Source organism: Castor canadensis, chromosome 1 (genome assembly GCF_047511655.1).
Source record: "Castor canadensis chromosome 1, mCasCan1.hap1v2, whole genome shotgun sequence".
Lineage (NCBI taxonomy): Eukaryota > Metazoa > Chordata > Mammalia > Rodentia > Castoridae > Castor > Castor canadensis.
The window spans coordinates 170,086,000-170,103,789 of NC_133386.1; the positions used below are offsets into that span (position 1 = coordinate 170,086,000).

The 17,790-nt window shown below is 38.6% G+C and overlaps 1 protein-coding gene across 1 annotated transcript; it reads left to right on the forward strand.

Annotated features, from left to right (window-relative positions):
• Positions 1-4: 4 nt before the first annotated feature.
• Positions 5-17,790, forward strand: Depdc7 (DEP domain containing 7). Its single transcript, XM_020157337.2, has 9 exons — positions 5-197; positions 9,716-10,106; positions 12,028-12,155; positions 12,951-13,140; positions 15,116-15,327; positions 16,060-16,202; positions 16,397-16,522; positions 16,628-16,706; positions 17,483-17,790. The coding sequence occupies exons 1-9, from the start codon at positions 125-127 to the stop codon at positions 17,674-17,676; spliced, it is 1,536 nt and encodes a 511-aa protein (XP_020012926.1). The 5' UTR covers positions 5-124; the 3' UTR covers positions 17,677-17,790.

Consider the following 17,790-nt stretch of genomic DNA (forward strand, 5'->3'; position numbering starts at 1 on the left):
GTGACCCGCGGCGGGGCGGGGCCTAATGGAAGCCCCGCCCCCGGCCAGTTAACCGGCGGCAGCTCGGGCGCCCAGTTCACTAAGCTGCAGTGGTGTTTGAGGTGGTGTCGGGTCAGCCAGAGCCATGGCGACGGTGCGGGAGAAGGCGGCCGCACTGAACCTGTCTGGCCTGCACAGCCCCGCGCAGAGGCCCCCCGGTAGGTGCCGGGGACCCACTCCAGGGACGGCACGCGGGCGGGCGGGCGGGCTGGTGGACGGGAGGGCGGGGTGCCGGGCGTTCAGTCGCCCCGGACCAGGACCGCGGGCTCGTGCAGCCTGCACAGCTGCGGCCACTCGACCCGCGCCCCCGCCTCCCGCAGAGCCTGGCTTTTCCCTAAATTACCCAAAACTCGCCGTGCGTCTGTCTGCGAGCCCTGTGCCAGCGCCCCCCGGCGTCTGCGGCGCAGGCTCCACGTCGTGACTGCTGAAAGCGGGGCCACCTGTGGAATCTGGCCAGCCCTTGGCCGGTCTCCAGCACAAACCCTGAGTGCACAGTAGGGCCACTTTGTGGTCCGCACTAGTAGAAATCAAGGGAAGAGATGAGACGTTTCTATTGTGTAACTTATCCTGGCGGGAATGTGGCCTAGAAGGTATTTATTAACGTTTATAAGCCGTATGTCAGTGAATCCGTTTTTAACCTTCCCGGCTTTTGATAGTTACATGACATTAGGAGAGAAGGTGGTGAATTCTGCCATCAGCTTAAATCGTACCTTTTGGTACGATTTTGGTTTAGGATCTTGGTTTCTTCAAATGTTCAGACAAATGAACCGAGTCAGGTGATCAGCTCTAAAATTTTGACCCTAGGATATCTATAAGTCAGTAAATAGGGTGACTCAGATGACTGTTAAGATATCCAGATAACACTTGGGTTTTTTTTTTTTTTGATTGTTTGGGTAAGTTACTTTTTCTCCTTTCTGGAGCTGTAGTGTGGAATCTTATAGGAATTCGTTCCCTTTCTGAGAAAAGCCTCTAATTTGTAAAATGCCAACCAGTGAAACACTGACTCTTTCCCCTAGGTTAAATGGGTGCGTCTCAATGGCCCCACTCTTGGGTTTGACTTACTAATTAGTGCTCCTTTTAATGTTCAGAATGCTAATTATAAATTGCGGTAGACAACCACTTTTCATTTGTGCTTTTCTAAAACATTATAAAATTGACCATATTCTGCTACCACTTGAAGGATTCAAGATGAGGCCATAATGGCTACTTTCCCACCATATCCTGGATTTATACTGTGAGGGGAAGGGAGGTACTAAAGCACCGGGGAATTAAAGTCAGATGATATTGCAGGCTTGAAAAACCTTTAGGCTGTTGTGAATAAATGAAATTTCCTAATTTCACTTGATTAAAAACATGATGCCCTGCCCTCTTAACAGCAGAAATATCAATTCTAGACTTTGCATTTGTGACCAGGTGTGAGGGGAAATATATATATTGAAAAGCTAACTAGATGACTCTCAGAGGGAAGAGTTGGTTTAGTGGATTTTGGTCAAAGGCGCAGTGGACAGAGAGGACCCACTGCCTGATCCTTTGTTTTGCTTCTACTGCTGGAATCTTTCCCTGCTGTCATTTGTTAGTCCTTCTTCCACCTTTGGATTGCCTTGTCACTGTCCTAGTGAGCCTGTAATGGGAGCCAAGAGTTGTTAGTTCCTTGCCATCCCCTCTCTGTGTGCTCTGGCAAGCAGCTTTGTACTTTTCCTTCCCCATGGATTAGTGAATCTTTCATACCTTAAAGGGGCTGGAATGACCAGAGACCTGATTTATGAAGAAGTGAGGTTTACATGCTAACTTTCAGCCAGAACTTCAGAGGCACTTGTCTTTTAATATAGACAAACAAGAAAGTGGTTATCATGTTATCCCTTTATACTGTAACCTAATTCTTTGAATTTGCCTGGTGTCACTTTTCCAGGGAGCTCAAAGTACTTCCCATATGCCAGCTCATTAGTCCATGTGAATTAAAGAAGGGACCAATGCCTGCTTTTGTTGATACTTTTCTTTACATGTCTTAAAGTTGTTCTTGTCAGCAGAGGCTGATTTTGTATATTGAGCCTGCCATAAAGCCTTTTTAGAGGCAATCTCAGTCAGTGTATCTCTTAATGTCAAATAGAAGGAAAATAAATTGGATTACCAAAGCCAATATCCAGTAAAAGTGTTGCAATCTTTGTTTTGGTAAGGTAGAAACTTTTTTTCTACTTTGTCACAGCTGCTCAGTTTTAACACCCTGTACAGAATTCTGTATTTTCATGAATTTTCAGTTATTGTCCCCCAAAAATGTCATTTTCCTTTGTTTTAAAACTGCCTTTGAAAACAACAATTGGGGATTGAACCCAGAGCCTTGCACAGGCTAGGCAAGTGATCTACCAATAGGTTATATCCCTAGGTCTTCATTTTTTGAGACAGGGTCTTCCTGTGCTATCTAGGCTGGCCTTGAACTAGAAATCCTCTTGCCCCTGCTTCCTGGGTGTTGTGATTACAGATGTGTAACACCAGGAATATTTTTAAAATAAAATTCTCTTAAATCCTAAGTTTTTTAGGATTTATAGATTTATTTCCTGATGTCGCATCATGTATGTGTCACATCATGTCTTGTCATCTTCTAGGGGTCTTTGATTGCATTTCTGTCAGAACTTGGCATCATTGTCCAGGTACAAGGAGTAGATAAAGAGTAAACTTGAGGAAAGAGACTGTATTCTTAAAGAGAGAAAGAGGAAGAAAGGTCTTTCCCCCTCTTTTTTTTTTTAACTTCTTGAATGAACTTAAATTGTTAATCTGTTTAAAAAATTTAAGTAATTTCCTTAGTGTTTGTCCATTGTCCTATTTCTCTTCCAGAATCCCATCCAGGATATGGCATTACATAGAGGTGTCCTGACTCCCTAGGCTCCACTAGATTGTGACAGTTTCCTCCCTGGTTTTTGTTATTGGCTGAACACTGTGTTAGCCACGTTCACATATATTGTGTCATGATCCTCACAGTTAATGAGAGAAGCAACAGAAATGTCAGGCACTTTACCCCAGGTTGTATTATTTGTAAATGGTAGACCCAAAAGGAGAACACGGGTCCTGGGAGTCCGAAATTCACACTGATCTTACTCTCCCTGTTTGTAGCACCTCAAGTTTCCATGTCTGAACAGTGTTCGGTCACCTCGGGGTTTCTTAACCTGGGCACTGTTGACACAGTCTTTATTGAGGGGCTGTCCTGTCCTGCATACTGCGGATGCTTAGCAGATCCCTGTCCTCTGTCCCTAGATACCAATAGCACCTTCCACCCCATTGTCATTACTGAAAATGTCTCCACGAATGTCCTGTGTGAGGGAAAATGACTGACAACCACTGCGAGTTAAACTTTCTTTAAAAAATGTGTTTTGGAGCTGGGCACCAGTAGCTCACGCCTGTAATCTTAGCTACTCAAGAGGCAGAGATCAAGAGGATTGAAGGTCGAAGCCAGCCCAGGCAAATAGTTTAAGAGACCTTATCTCAAAAAAATCCTTCACAAAAAAGGCTGGAGTGGCTCAAACCCCAGCACTAGAAAAAAAAAAAGTTTCCTGGGGGCTAGCAGAGTGCCTGCCTAGCAAGTGTGAGAGTATGAGGCCCTGAGTTCAAACCCCAGTACTACCAAACAAACAAAAAAAAAGAAAGCTTTTTGCAATAACTTACAGCTTATAAATGTTCACCAACCAAATGTTTTATTTGGGGGCAATCTATAAAGCAGTTAAATAATTTGAACCTCTATAAACTGTAAGGAAATTTGAAATAAGTAAGGCACTAGCTCACTGTTTAAGTTTTATGAAAAAAAAAGATGAGTTAGGTGAATTTTTTTTAGTCCAGCCTGAAAATGAAACAAAAATTTCTGTTCACTTAGAGGTAGCATGTTTTATACTTCTGTGTGCTCGTTGGCTTTACATTGGAATCCAGTTTTGTAAGACTTACAGTCATCTGCTTCTAAGGATTTAATATAATCTCACTATTAGAAGTGATTATAGAATTGTTTTACCCTTAAGTAGGTTTTCACAGTAAGGCTGAAGCTGCTGTTGCACGGATCATGGTTGATCATAACTTTTGAGAAAACGTACTTTCCTGTCTTGGCTGCTTTATGACTTGCTTTTAAAGGAATATTAGTAATAACCTGATTATTTAGTATATATTCTTAATGGTACTGGGGTTTGAACTCAGGACCTTGTGCTTACTAGTTCTACCATTTGAGCCAGACCCTCAGACTAGTATATATTCTTAAAAGTGAAGATTACTGGCTGGAGGCATGGCTGAAGTGGTAAAGTATCTGTCTAAGCAAGCACAAGGTCCTGAGTTCAATCCCTAGTATTGCCTAAAGTATTATTATAGTATTTCAAGTATATGTCACTGTTCAATATTATCTTGGAAGTTTAACTTCCTTATGTAAAGCTTTTCTTTTTTTTTTTTTTTTGTAGTACTTGTATATGAACTCACTAGCTAGGCAAGTGCTCTACCATTTGAGCCACTCAACCAGCACTTTTTTGTGTTGGGTTTTTTCCAGGTAGGGTCTCGTGAACTATTTACCCAGACTGGCTTCAAATCACGACCCTCCTGATCTTTGCCTCCTGAGTAGCTGTAATTACAGGTGTGAGCACCAGTGGTAAAATTTTGGGGGCTAAAGTTCAGATATCTGTGAAGGGCAGATCTGACTTTTGCCAAATAGCTGTTGTTTTCAAGTAAATAAAGATAAGACTGCTAGAAAAATATTTATTAGCCTTGATTTAATCTAGTGTTTAAGAGCATGCATGATGTTAAAGATGTAGTTTAAAATAATTCCTGAACCTCTTGTTAGACTACTTTCTGAATTTTTTATCTGAAAAGGTCAAATGTGTTCTTATGTTGTGTTTCATCCCTACAGGCCTGTCATAGTCTATCTGGTATTCAATGTCCGTATCCAAATGCAGGAAGTACAACTTCAGTCTTTAAAATTCCTATGGTCAACAATTTAGACCCGAAACCAACCTTAAAGTAGTATTCAACTGTTGTATCAGCTGATGAAGAAACCTACCTACCTGTAGACCTGAATCTCTTACCTAGGGCCATTGAAGCTGATGTGAAGTCTCTTAGAAACTTTTGATCATGATGCTTTTGGAACATGCTTGACCAAATATACTTAAGTTCCAGAGGTAGATAGTGATGAATTTTAATAAATCGTCTGGCTTATATGCAAGTGAGCTGTGAGGACAAGCTGTAGCTTAAATTCTGATTGCTAGACTTACAAAGCATTCTTTGTATACTTCTGGTCTCTTGAATCCTGCCTAGAAGTCAGAAGTCAATCTTACTGGATTATGGTCTGCTGTACCAATATTCATTTTAGCTCTTAGATGCTGATAAATTCATTGCAAACTAGCATATGGGGTATCTGTGTTCATCTGGTGAGGTCAGCATTTTAAGAACAGGTTGTCCTGGCATGGGTTTTGGCACAATTGCTCATCAAGTACTGGCTATATTAAATGTATTACAGTATCTGTATGAACATGAGCGAGTTTGGGTCTGTGGGTGGTGGTGCTTGAAGGGAAATTTCCCAGGATGCAATGGTTGGAATTAATGGTCAGTGAGAATAGAAGGGACCTGAAAGGGCTGAATTGTATCATGCCTGGAGGACTCTAGAAACGTCATGTGGATTACATGTGCCTACTGCCCTGCTCTAACCTGTTCTTTAATCTTTTATGCAGTGTTACCCAACCTGCAAAGTTTCCTGATTTCCCACATTTAAGTAGCAAGCTAATAGGAGGAAATTTATTTACTTCTCAGTTCTCCTGCGAAGATTAGCCTTTTCTACAGCATATCCCTTCCCTTTCACCCTCCTCAAGTTGTCTTTTTAATCTCAAATTAATAAGTGACTTTGCCTGATTTCTTAGGATTTAGGTTGCTAACTTACTTGTAGCTCAAGTTATGACTATGTAGTTCATTTTATTTTATTTTTATTGTTTATTCATTTATTCATATGTGTATGTATTGTTTGGGTCATTTCTCCCTCTTGGCCCCTGCCCCTCCGCCCCTCCCCCACACCTGTAGTTCAGGTTCAGAGGTGACTTCTATAGTCCCAGCTATTCAGGAGAAAGAAGCAGGAGAATCACTTGAGCCCAGGAGTTCAGTGTCAGCCTGGGCAACATAGCAAGATTCCCATCTCTAAAAAAGAAAGGAGAAGAAAAGAAATTCAGTAGCCTAAAAGCCTGTTTCACTGGTATCTACAAGGCAATCCGATTTAAGTTTGAACCTTGCTTTTCTTCCTTTACTGTCTTATCCTGATATACTGTGGATAGTATTTATTACAGAGTTTATAATATCCTGCCTTACATTAGGAGAGGGGTTACTAAGTGGTTTTGTTGTTGTTGTTTGTGGTACTTGGGATTGAACTCAGAGCCTTGCACTTGTTAGAAAAATACTGTACCACTTGAGCCACACCCCGGCCCAACTAAGTGATTTTAAATACCTTGGTTAAGGGTTCACAAATCTTAGAATTGTTCATTTTGTTTCTTCTGCTCTCTTTGGTCTCTTATTTAATTCTACTCTCCATAGAAACGTTAATTCTAAATCTGTTCAACATTTCCTCATCTATTGATTAACCACTTGTACTGCTACTACTGAGAACTGTCTGTTCAGTTTTTTTTAATTGGATTATTTGATGTTTTTAGTGAAATTAGGGTTTGAATTTGGGGCCTTGTGCTTGCAACACAGGCATTCTACTGTTTGAGCCACACCTCCAGTCCATCTTGCTCTGGTTATTTTGGAGATGGGGTCTTGAAAACTGTTTGCCCAGGCTGGCCTTGAACCATGATTCTCCTGATCTCAGCTTCCCAAGTAGCCAGGACTATAGGCACAAACCTCCAGTAACCAGCTGGATTATTTGTTCTTTTGGTGGTTAATAGTCTGGATATTAATCCTTTGGTGAATAGCTCATTCCATAGGTTCTCTCTTTCTTTTTTTTTTTTTTTTTTTTTTTTGGTGAGACTGGGGTTTAAACTCAGGACTTTGAGCTTGCAAAGCAGGTGCTCTGCAGCTTGAGCCACACCGCTAGTCCATTTGGTTATTTTGGAGATAGGGTCTTGGCTGTAGATTGTCTCTTGATTCTGGAAATGGTTTCCTTTGGACTGAAGCTTTTTCATTTAATTCAGTCCCGTCCATCAGCTCTTATATCCTGAGCTTTTTAGAGGCCTATTTAGAAAGTAATTCCTTGGGCCTATAGGTATAAATGTTTTCCCTATGTTTTCTTATAATAGTTTCACAGTTTCATGAACTTAAATTTGAAGATTACACCAAGTGCTTTGATTTTGGCTTTATTTAGTAGGGACTAAAATACTATACCAGTAATAAATCTAGTTCTAGCTTGATATATCTACTTATTCTGCATAATTCAGTTTTGTTTTGTTTTGTTTTTGTGGTACTAGGGTTTGGACTCAGTTGCCCCACCACTTGAACCATGCCTCTAGCCCTCCATAAATGAATTATTAAAACTGCTCACATGATATTAACAAGACTTGAAAACAAATACTTTCTTCTTTGTTTGATATACTGCTTTATGAATTATCTTCAATTTTTTTTTTTTTTTGGTGGAACTGCAGTTAAACTCAGTCTCTGCACTTGCGAAGCAGGTGCTCTACCCCTTGAACCATACCACTGGGTCCATTGGAGATGGGGCCTCTTGAATTATTTGCCTGGGCAGGTCTTGAACCTCGATCATCCTGATCTCAGCCTCCCAAGTAGCTAGGTTTACACTCAGGAGCCACTATGCCTGGTTAATTATCTTTAGTTTTAAAATATAATTTCAATTATTGAAAACAATCTTGCTGATTATTTTAAACTATCATTGTAATATCGGATAGTTGGTAAATTACCCATCTACTTTTGGTTTTGAAAACTATACAAAAAAAGGGCTAAGGGTGTGTCTCAAGTGGTAGAGTGCCTGCCTAGCAAGCTCAAGGTTTTGAGTTCACAAACCCCAGCACCACAAAGAAAAAAAATCTTCAAATAACTACCAAAGGGCTTTGTGTATGTGCTGTGAATTTGCATGGTAAAATATTAAAATTGGTAGTAGCTACAAAATTATGCTTTAAGTGAACACAGTGCAATGGTTCAGTGCACTACTTATATTTACTGCAATATAAAAGATGAATTCTAAGTGACCCCTTAAAATTTATGGCTTTATGGGCTTGGCGATGTATCTGAGTGGTAAAAAAGGCACGTGCTTTTAAAGTGTACTTAGCATGTTCTCTGCCCTGAGTTCAATCCCCTGTATAAAAAAAAAAAAAAAAAGAAAAAACACCATTAAGATGAGTTTTAATGCTTTTTAGGAACTTACATTTCATCTTATGCATTCTGTTTTGTTAAAAATAAAAGAAGGCAATTTCAAGTACCAGTTTCTGAGGGCTTTTTGTTGTTGTCAAGTGTCAGTTTTTTTGTTGTTTTGTTTCATTTTAAATCCTCTTATTCCTTGCTGTTGTGATGATGCCTGTTGTTTTCCTTTTTAGAGTATATTAAAGGAAGTAATAACTTTTCTACTTTTCTGCCAAGGTATCCTAAAAATAAAGGAAGTAATAGAGAGGAAGCGGGCAAGAGAGCTGCAGCTACCAAGTGCATATGGTTTGGTAGATTCTTCTGTCACTTTTCCTTTCTTTTTGATTGTTTTTTTCCTTTTCTTCTTTGCAGTTTTACCAAATAATTGATCTATTAAAATACGGGAAAATATGATAGGAAATTGTTGAAAGCTTGTTTTCCTTCTTTATGTTTGGCTAAAATCTTGCTTTATTTATTGGGCACAAACCAGTTTGCTTTGCTCTGCTTACCAAGTACCTAAGTTCTAAGCCTGCACAATAGGAAGCTTTAAGAATATTATAGCCTGTGTGTGTGACTGATAGACGCTTCAAAATCACTTGGCCATGAGTCATGTTCATTGTACCTGTTTCATTATGTCTGGAGCCCCGTGTACCTTGGTGAATCTGCTCTCCATCTCAGAGATGTTGTGCCTCATAAGGCTGCTGTCTAAGATCAGGTAACTGGCACTTGACCAGTGACTGCCACTACACAGGTGGTACTTGTCTGCCCTCCACCCCATCTCAAGTCTCTTCTCCACTTCCTGTTGCTGCTCCTTCCTCATGTACTCTGCCTAATGGCCTCCTTCCTGCTCTCTCAGAGCAGAGCGGCTCCCTTCTCAGGGCCTTTGGTCTTTCTTCTCTCTGTGTTTTCCCTAATGTCTGTGAACTGACTTCCTGGTTTCACTCATGTTCCTGCAGAGCTATAACCTTATCAGAGAAGTTTTTCCTGACATCCCATTTAAAGTAACAGTATCTTCCTTACCCATCCTGAGCACATACAGATCGTTTGCCTGTAATTCCACGAGAATAGAGACCTGTTCACTGTTACATCCTAACATTTCGAACAGCATTTGCCATATTGTAGAACCTTTTTTTTTTTTTTTTTGTGATACTGGGAGTCGAACTCAGGGCCTTGTGCATGGTAGGTTGGCTATCTACCACTTGATCCCCTCCACCAACCCTTTTTTTTTTCCTGAAACAAATTGCCATTACTCTTTCAATAATAAACTGCCCTTGTAGTTTCTCCTTATTGATAACTTTGGAAATTGCCACTTTTGGCTTAAAGATTGCTTAGCCTGCCTTCCAAATGAGCAAAGTACTGATTGTCAGTTTCTCTGATTTCCACCTCATAGGTTTCAGTGTGGCCCAGAAGCCATTTGGAGCCACATATGTATGGAGCAGCATTATAAACACTCTCCAGACACAAGTGGAAGTCAGAAAGCGAAGGCATCATTTCAAACGGCACAATGACTGCTTTGTTGGGTCGGAAGCTGTAGACGTCATTTATTCTCACCTAGTTCAGAACAAGTACTTTGGTGATGTAGATATTCCTCGGGCCAAAGTGGTGCGAGTGTGTCAAGCGCTTATGGACTATAAAGTATTTGAAGCTGTTCCAACCAAAGTCTTTGGAAAAGACAAAAAGCCTGCATTTGAAGATAGTAGTTGCAGCCTTTATAGATTCACCACAGTACCTAACCAAGACAGTCAATTAGGCAAAGAGAACAAAGTATATTCACCTGGAAGGTGAGTATATAGTATTAAATTATGGGATATTGGCAGGATTTTGTGTACTTTTTTATGAGTTACCAACATGCATACATACATGTATTACTTTTATAAGAAATAGTTTTGACTAAAATTGATCTCTGGGAGAGTACATTGAAATTTTATTAGTTTTCAGACATGTCCTTTATTTGCTCATATTTTGAGGAGAAAGCCAACAAAGTTTGATTTTTTTTTTTCTGTATCAAGTTATAGTTACAGAGTAAAAAAAAGTTAGAAAACGTAGATATGAAGTGGTATGAGAACAGAGAGAAGGTGAAGGCAGAGTGAAACCCAGATTGGAAGGAATCACTGAAATCCAGAGAGCGGCCCATATGAAGTGAAAGGCACGTGGGGAGGCAGAGGCTGAGGGCTTCGTGTGATAGAGCATTTATGAGATTTTTTGTTGTTATTTGAAACAGTGTCTCCCTGTGTTACCTAGGCTGTCCCCAGAACTAGGCTCAAGCCTAGATCCTCGGCCTCCTGAGCAGCTGGAACTACAGTCATGTAGTTCTGTGCCTGGCATATTCCTTAATATGGATGTTGAAGAGGCCACAGAGAGTCTTTTAGCGTGATGAGATTATATTTGAGAAAGGTCATCCTGGGCTGAGGGTGTTGCTCAGTGGTACATGCTTGCCTAGCAGGAGCAAGGCTCTGGATTTGATCTCCATTACTGAGAGACAGGGTGGGAGGAGGTCATCCTGACAGGTATAGGCCAGCCTATTAGGGTGAGCTAGTTAGGAATCTACTGCAGTATTGTAGTCTACAGAAGGTGAAGGCTGCACCAACTAGTGTGGAAGAGAAGAGATCACTTATGGGGAGAATGCAGAGACAATCATGGAATCTAGTGATTGAAGTGAATTCAAGTGAGGAGTACATAATGAGCTTAGTCATTTATCATGAAGTAAAATGACTTTACCTTTCCCTCATATTCTCAGCTAAGCTATAGAGGAGAGGTAACCATATAATTTGAAGCACTTATGATTCAGATCTTACCTAAAGTCAGAGTTTAGTATATTGACTTTCATATTTTTTTAACTCTATATCTAAAACATGACAAAATTTAAGTCTCTCTATAGGAAGAAATATAAGGATAAGTACGGGGGTGGTCAGCTCTTTTTAGTCTTCCTGGTTTATCTGAAACCCTTAGGACCAGAAGTGCTCAGGAATTTGCAAATTTGGAGATTTTAGGAAGGTTATTTTGTATATAAATATTGTACAACCACCTTAGAGGGTAGACAACATCTGTGCAGAAACATTACAAGTTCTGTGGTGAAAATAAGAATAGTCATACTAACTGGGTAAATAAAGACTATGATCATCTCAGGGCAGGTTTTTGTTACCTTAAAAGTCCTGAATAACCTTTTGCCTTTTAAAACTTTTTGGCTTCAGAATTGCAGGAAAGGGACTGTAGACCTGTATTTGGACAGTGATGAGTACTTTCTGCCAAAGAATGTCCCAGAAAAAAGCTAACAGATGAAATAGCTAAGCATAATGAGGTTTAGTTATATTTCTTTCTTCTTTTTTTTTAATTTAAGGACAGTGTCTTGCTATGTACCCAGGCTGGCCTCAAACTCGTAATCCTCCTTACCTCAGACTCCTGAGTGCTGGGATTGTAAGAGCATGCCGCCACACCCAGCACAGTTAGGTTTTAAAATTGGTGACTAAAATTTTAGTCATTGAATTACATCTAAATGAATGTTCACAGGAGAATTTATTTAAGCGTGTGTGTTTGTGTGTGTGTGTATAGAAGGTGGTTTGAGAAAGAAGGTGGTTTTTAATATTTTATTCCACTCTTAGAATTTGCATTTCTCATATTTTTGTTTGACATACATTAACTCTCTAGAAATTTATAGTTCTCAAATACTAAATTATTTCCATGGGTATATTAAATTCATTTTAGGTATGCAGATACATTATTTAAGTCATCTGATATCAAATCGGACAGTTTGGAGGATCTGTGGGAAAATCTGAGTTTAAAGCCTGCTAACTTCCCTCATGTAAATATCTCTGCAACCTTGTCTCCACAAGGTAAGCTAAAGATGATAAGTATGAAACACAGACCCACTTTAAAAGTTTTCAGTTATAACCTCTATTAGAATTTCAGTATTCAAAGCACAGAGAAAGAGTGCACTCTGCATTAAAGCTGTTTATATTAAGTTTTAACAGAAGTCTATTATCTTTAACAAATGCATCAGTGTTGCAACTCTTGAACACCGACTTTTGTCCTGTCAGCTGGCAGAATTTCAAATCTGAAATGTTTTGCATGCAGATTCTTTCTTAAAATTTGCTCTGATACTTCTTTCCCTAAGATATTATTGGGTTAAATAAAAATTTGGAAAGCACATTAAAACATTAACAGAATTCTTATATTCTTCCTGTGACAAGGGAATGCAGCAGCCTAAGGATCTTGGTTTCCCCCTCCTTCCCCCATCCCGGTTGTGGAAATTCTGAGTGGAATAATCTTGCAGCCCATGGTTTCAAAGCAGTTTTGAGATTGAATAAGTCATTCTTTCTTCCAAAGTCCTTATTAGCACGTTAACATGACTTGATCTCTTATCTCTGACAGATTGCTTTATATAGTACAAAGAATGAAAGGAATTCTTTTTGTCCAAAGTCTTTTCCTACACTTTAAACAAATCTTAGATTGTTTTACTTTGTTATAAGCATATACTTCATAAGAATTACTTTTTTTCCTTCTATTTTACCGCAAATTTCTTTCTTCTATTATTTTTTTGCCACAAATTGGACCCATCTAGACAAATATTGTGATGAGCAGATAGTGCCTATCAATCATTACTTTTCACCTTGTCATTTTTCCTGTAGTTATTAACGAAGTATGGCAAGAAGAGACAATTGGGCGATTATTACAACTTGTAGATCTTCCATTTCTTGACTCCTTACTCAAACATCAAGAGGTTGTACCTAAAGTTCCTCCACCTAAGAGGCAGTCTGACCTGGTCAACACCAGTAACTATCTGGATCGAGGGATTCTCAAGGCCTATGGTGACTCTCAGTATGTGGAAATCCATGTGTAATCATACAGATTATAGATGGTGGTTTCTCACATAATCTTTTGAATTCCATCTGTAGGATCATATAGGCATTGTCAGTTGATGATATCAATATTTAAAACAGTGAAGAAGAAAATTAATTAGCCAAAATTAAAAAAAGATTTAAATCTCATCTTTTTTCACATGAAGTGAATGTGAAGAAAATGATTATACTCCATCTTCTTTGTTAAAATATGGGCTGATTGGTCTCTTAAGAGTCCTCAAGGACCTGAAACAAAAGGAACAGATTGGACAAATACTTTTTTTTGTGTGTGTGTGTGTGTCATTGAGGTTTGAACTCAAGGCCTCACATTTGCTAGGCAGGCACTCTACCGCTTGAGCCACTCACTCCACCAACCCTTTTTTGGTGATGGAATTTTTGTGAGAGGGTCTTGAGACCTATTTCCCTGAAGCTGGCTTCCAAATGTGATCCTCCTGATCCAAGCTGCCTCCTGAGTAGCTAGGATTATAGGTGTGAGCCACCTGTAGGCAGGCACTCTCCACTTGAGCTACACACCTCCAGTTGACAAATTCTTGAAATTTTTTGCCTATGTTTGCCTATATATTCCTCTAGAGTGACTATTAAATAAGTATTATTTTTCTTTTTTGGTTCTAGTATCAAACCCAGGGCCTTTTGCCCTGGGTAGGCAAGCGCTCTACCACTGAGCTACATCCCAGCCCTAGTATTTTATAATTAACCAGCTTCACTAGAGAAATGTAATGAAAGTAGTGCTCTGGGGGTAGAGGCATGGGTCAGCTGATAGAGCACCTGCCTCACAAGTGTAACCCCTGAACTCAAACCTTAGTACCATAAGAGAAAGAGAAAGAAAGTGACGCCCTCACCTTACAATGTTTTGAAAATAAGTCTTAGGTTGATGCTTAACTTCAGGTACTAAGAGAATTAAGATTTTTACTTAATTCTTTATTTCCTATAACTTTGAATACTCATCTCCTAAGTAAAATAATTAAAGGTTAAAGTAAGTTCTGTGCTTACAGTTTATTTAATTTTTAATTATTTTGCTTTGGTAGATAGTGTCTGGTCCAGTTAAGGAGATAGAAGTGTTCAAAATGAATATGATGTAATTTTTTAGTACTTACTTCCTAAGTCTACATTTTGATGAAGTATTAATATAAATAGCTAAATGTCAAAAGGTACCTTAAAGCTTTATGTGAAAAAGAATAATCTTAACATACTAGTCAGTAAACTGCAGATGTTCTGCAAATTATTCTCACAACTTACTCTACAAGTAAATATTTTATAACTACCTTTTGCACATACAGAATCAGAATTTGTGCTAGAGATGACATGAAAGATCACCTAGCTGCAACTTCTTACGAATACAATGAGGCTGATGCCCGTAGAAGTGAAGCACCTGCCTGAGATAGTTGTCCTGAGTCTGTGGCAATAGAGGACTTGACTGTTTTTTACGCACACAAATAATTTGAATATTAAGTGTTAGCCATTTAATTGAAATGTAACATTTTTCTAAAGTTACTCAGTTACATTTTACTATGCAAATAATTGATATTTAATTATATTTTGAAACATTGGCTGTCTCTATTTTGTCTTAGCCACAGTGAGAGATGATACACAGAGCTTGAAGTTAGTGTTGTATTGTAGAAGTACTTTAGTGGTGTGGTCTGAGATCTAGTCCAGCCTGGGGCCTGAGCAAGTAATTTGAAATTTTTGGGGCCCCAACATAAATATAGAGTTTCAATTTTGATATCTGTTACCTCTGTATTATATGGATAGTTTCTGGTTTTGCAAAAAAGGAAACCACATTAAGCTATTTGTTGTATCTGTCATACACCATTTAGTTATATATTAAGTGTGTAGAAATTTATCTGCTGGCAAATTTAAAATAACAAGTAAATTTGGTACTATTGCATATTTGGTATTTTTTACTTTTTAAAATAATCCTCCCTTCTCCACCATAGGGAGGATGAGTGGCTGTCTGCAGCAATTGACTGCTTGGAATACCTTCCGGACCACATGGTGGTGGACATAAGCAGAAATTTTCCTGAGCAGCCAGACAGAACAGACTTAGTGAAAGAACTTCTGTTTGATGCCATTGCCAAATATTACAGTAGTAGGGAACCTCTATTAAATCACTTATCTGATGTTCATAATGGAATCGCAGAACTCCTAGGTAAGTTAGGATACTAGATTTTTATATTTTAGGAAGAAGCAGGAAAATTTAACTGTCCTCAAAATTAACAAAAACAGTACTCCTTCAAGCTGGGAGGGGATCTGGATTAATACATGGAAAGTATGTTTATTTCAAAACTTCTAGGCTTTACCAACCTGTAAAGTTTTGCAGATACTTCTGGTTGCTGGAATGAGAGCTGTTATTCACTGCAGCCTAGGCATCTAGTAGCAGTCATGGTCTTAGGATCACCAGCACTGCTCCCATCCCCCTGGCAGTCTCTCCAAAATGGCAAATGCTCTTGCTTTGTTCTTCTACCAGTGAGCCAGACTGTTCACATGATTTTTTAAAAATATAGTGGGGGTATCAGAGAACTCCTTCTATTTTTCTTAGGTAGAGTTGGCTGCATCAGTATCATACATATAGCATACCATCAACTGCACTAAGTTAATAAAAACATGGGCTGGGAATTTACAGAGTCAGGAGTTCAATTTAATTCCCTAAGATATTGTATGACAAGGACTTACAGACTTATGGTAATCATTGCCAATTTGAGAACAGACTGCCTTTACAGTATTGTTCATTCATTTTAATTCCCACTCTTGTTTTGGTTTGCTCTTGGAAATAATTTTGAATAAGTGTACTACTTAACATAAGCTGTAACTTGACTTTTGTTCCTTTTAATATTACTTTTATTGGTCAATTAAAGGCAGTTGTTTTTCCTTTTGGCTCAAGTAAATGGGAAGACTGAACTAGCATTAGAAGCGACTCAGCTCTTTCTGAAGCTTCTGGATTCCCAAAATAGAGAAGAATTTAGAAGACTGCTCTATTTCATGGCTGTTGCAGCATGTCCTTCTGAATTTAAATTACAGAAAGAAGTAAGTGTTGTTTAAATGTCAATTTTATTCAGTATCCTTAATCCTTGTAAGACGCATGACAGATTATTCTATCTCCAGCATCAAGTATGCTGAAATGGACAGTAGCTATTAATATTTAATATTCCCTTAATGATAAACTTAGCCTTTTAAATATGTACTATGGGATATATTTTCATTGTTTCATTTTTTTATAGAGTGACAACAGAATGGTTGTGAAAAGGATATTCTCAAGAGCTATTGTCAACAATAAAAATTTATCCAAAGGCAAAACTGATCTTCTGGTACTATTCTTAATGGATCACCAAAAAGATGTTTTCAAGGTAAAACTCTGATAGTAGTTAAATCAAGCTTATTTGTAATAGTTCACTTATGTAGAGATTAAAATGCATTTGAATAATGTCCTGTATCCCCTTCTTTTTCTTAAGATTCCTGGAACTCTACATAAAATTGTTAGTGTTAAGCTTATGTCTATACAGAAGGGAAGAAATCCAAATAAAGACACAGGTAATCTGAGAAATACTATTTTCATGATCTCCTAAAGACAAATTCCTAGTGCTTATGTGAAAGTCTTTTGCTGTAAGTAGTTAATCTCAACGAAATTGTAAACATTCTCAGTTTTCTGTACTTAGCAGAGCCTCCTATGTCAAAAAGCAACTTGAGTTTGGAACCATGGCTCATGCCTGTAATCCTAGCTATTTGGGAGGCTAAGATCAGAAGGATCACGGTTGGAGGGAAGCCTGGGCAAATAGTTTGAGAGACCCCCATCTCCAAAATAGCTAGGGCAAAGTGGACTAGAGGTGTGGCTCAAGCTGAAGAGTGCCTGCTTGGCAAGCATGAAGTCCTGAGTTCAAACCCCAGTCCCACCAAAAAAAAAGAAAAAGAAAAAAACCAACTTGACCAGGATCATCAACTAGTCAGCAATGCTTATTCTCTTTAATGCAATTTACAAAATGGTGAAGAAAAACATAAAAATAAAAATATAGTGGGCACTGGTGGCTCACACCTCTAATCCTAGCTACTCAAGAGGCAGAGATCAGGAGGATTGCAGTTTGAAGCCAACCCAGGCAAATAGTTTGTGAAACCCTATTTTGACAATACCCAACATAAAAAAGAGCTGGTGGAATGGCTCAAGTTGTAGAGTGTGTGCTGAGCAAGCATGAAGCCCTGAATTCAAACCCTAGTACTGCCAAAAAATAAATAAATAAAAATATTACTTGATTTTTCTAGTTAAATCCAAGGGATACAGTCATTAACTGGTCTTCATGCTTTTACACCTTAAGGCTATATTTATTGTCAGAGAATTGATGAAAGTGACTACTCCAGCAGTACACAGAAGACAACAAAAGATGAGCTGTTGAATTTGCTGAAGACTATTGATGAGGATTCAAAACTGTCTGCCAAAGAGAAGAAGAAACTGCTAGGTCAATTCTATAAGTGTCATCCAGACATCTTTATTGAGTATTTTGGAGACTGAGTATCTAATGTCTATATATGTTTTGTATTTTAAAAAATCTCCTAAAGACTCAATCATATTTGTAAGTTTGAAAATACTAAATATGAAACTGTACTTAATAAAAGTTTTTTTATA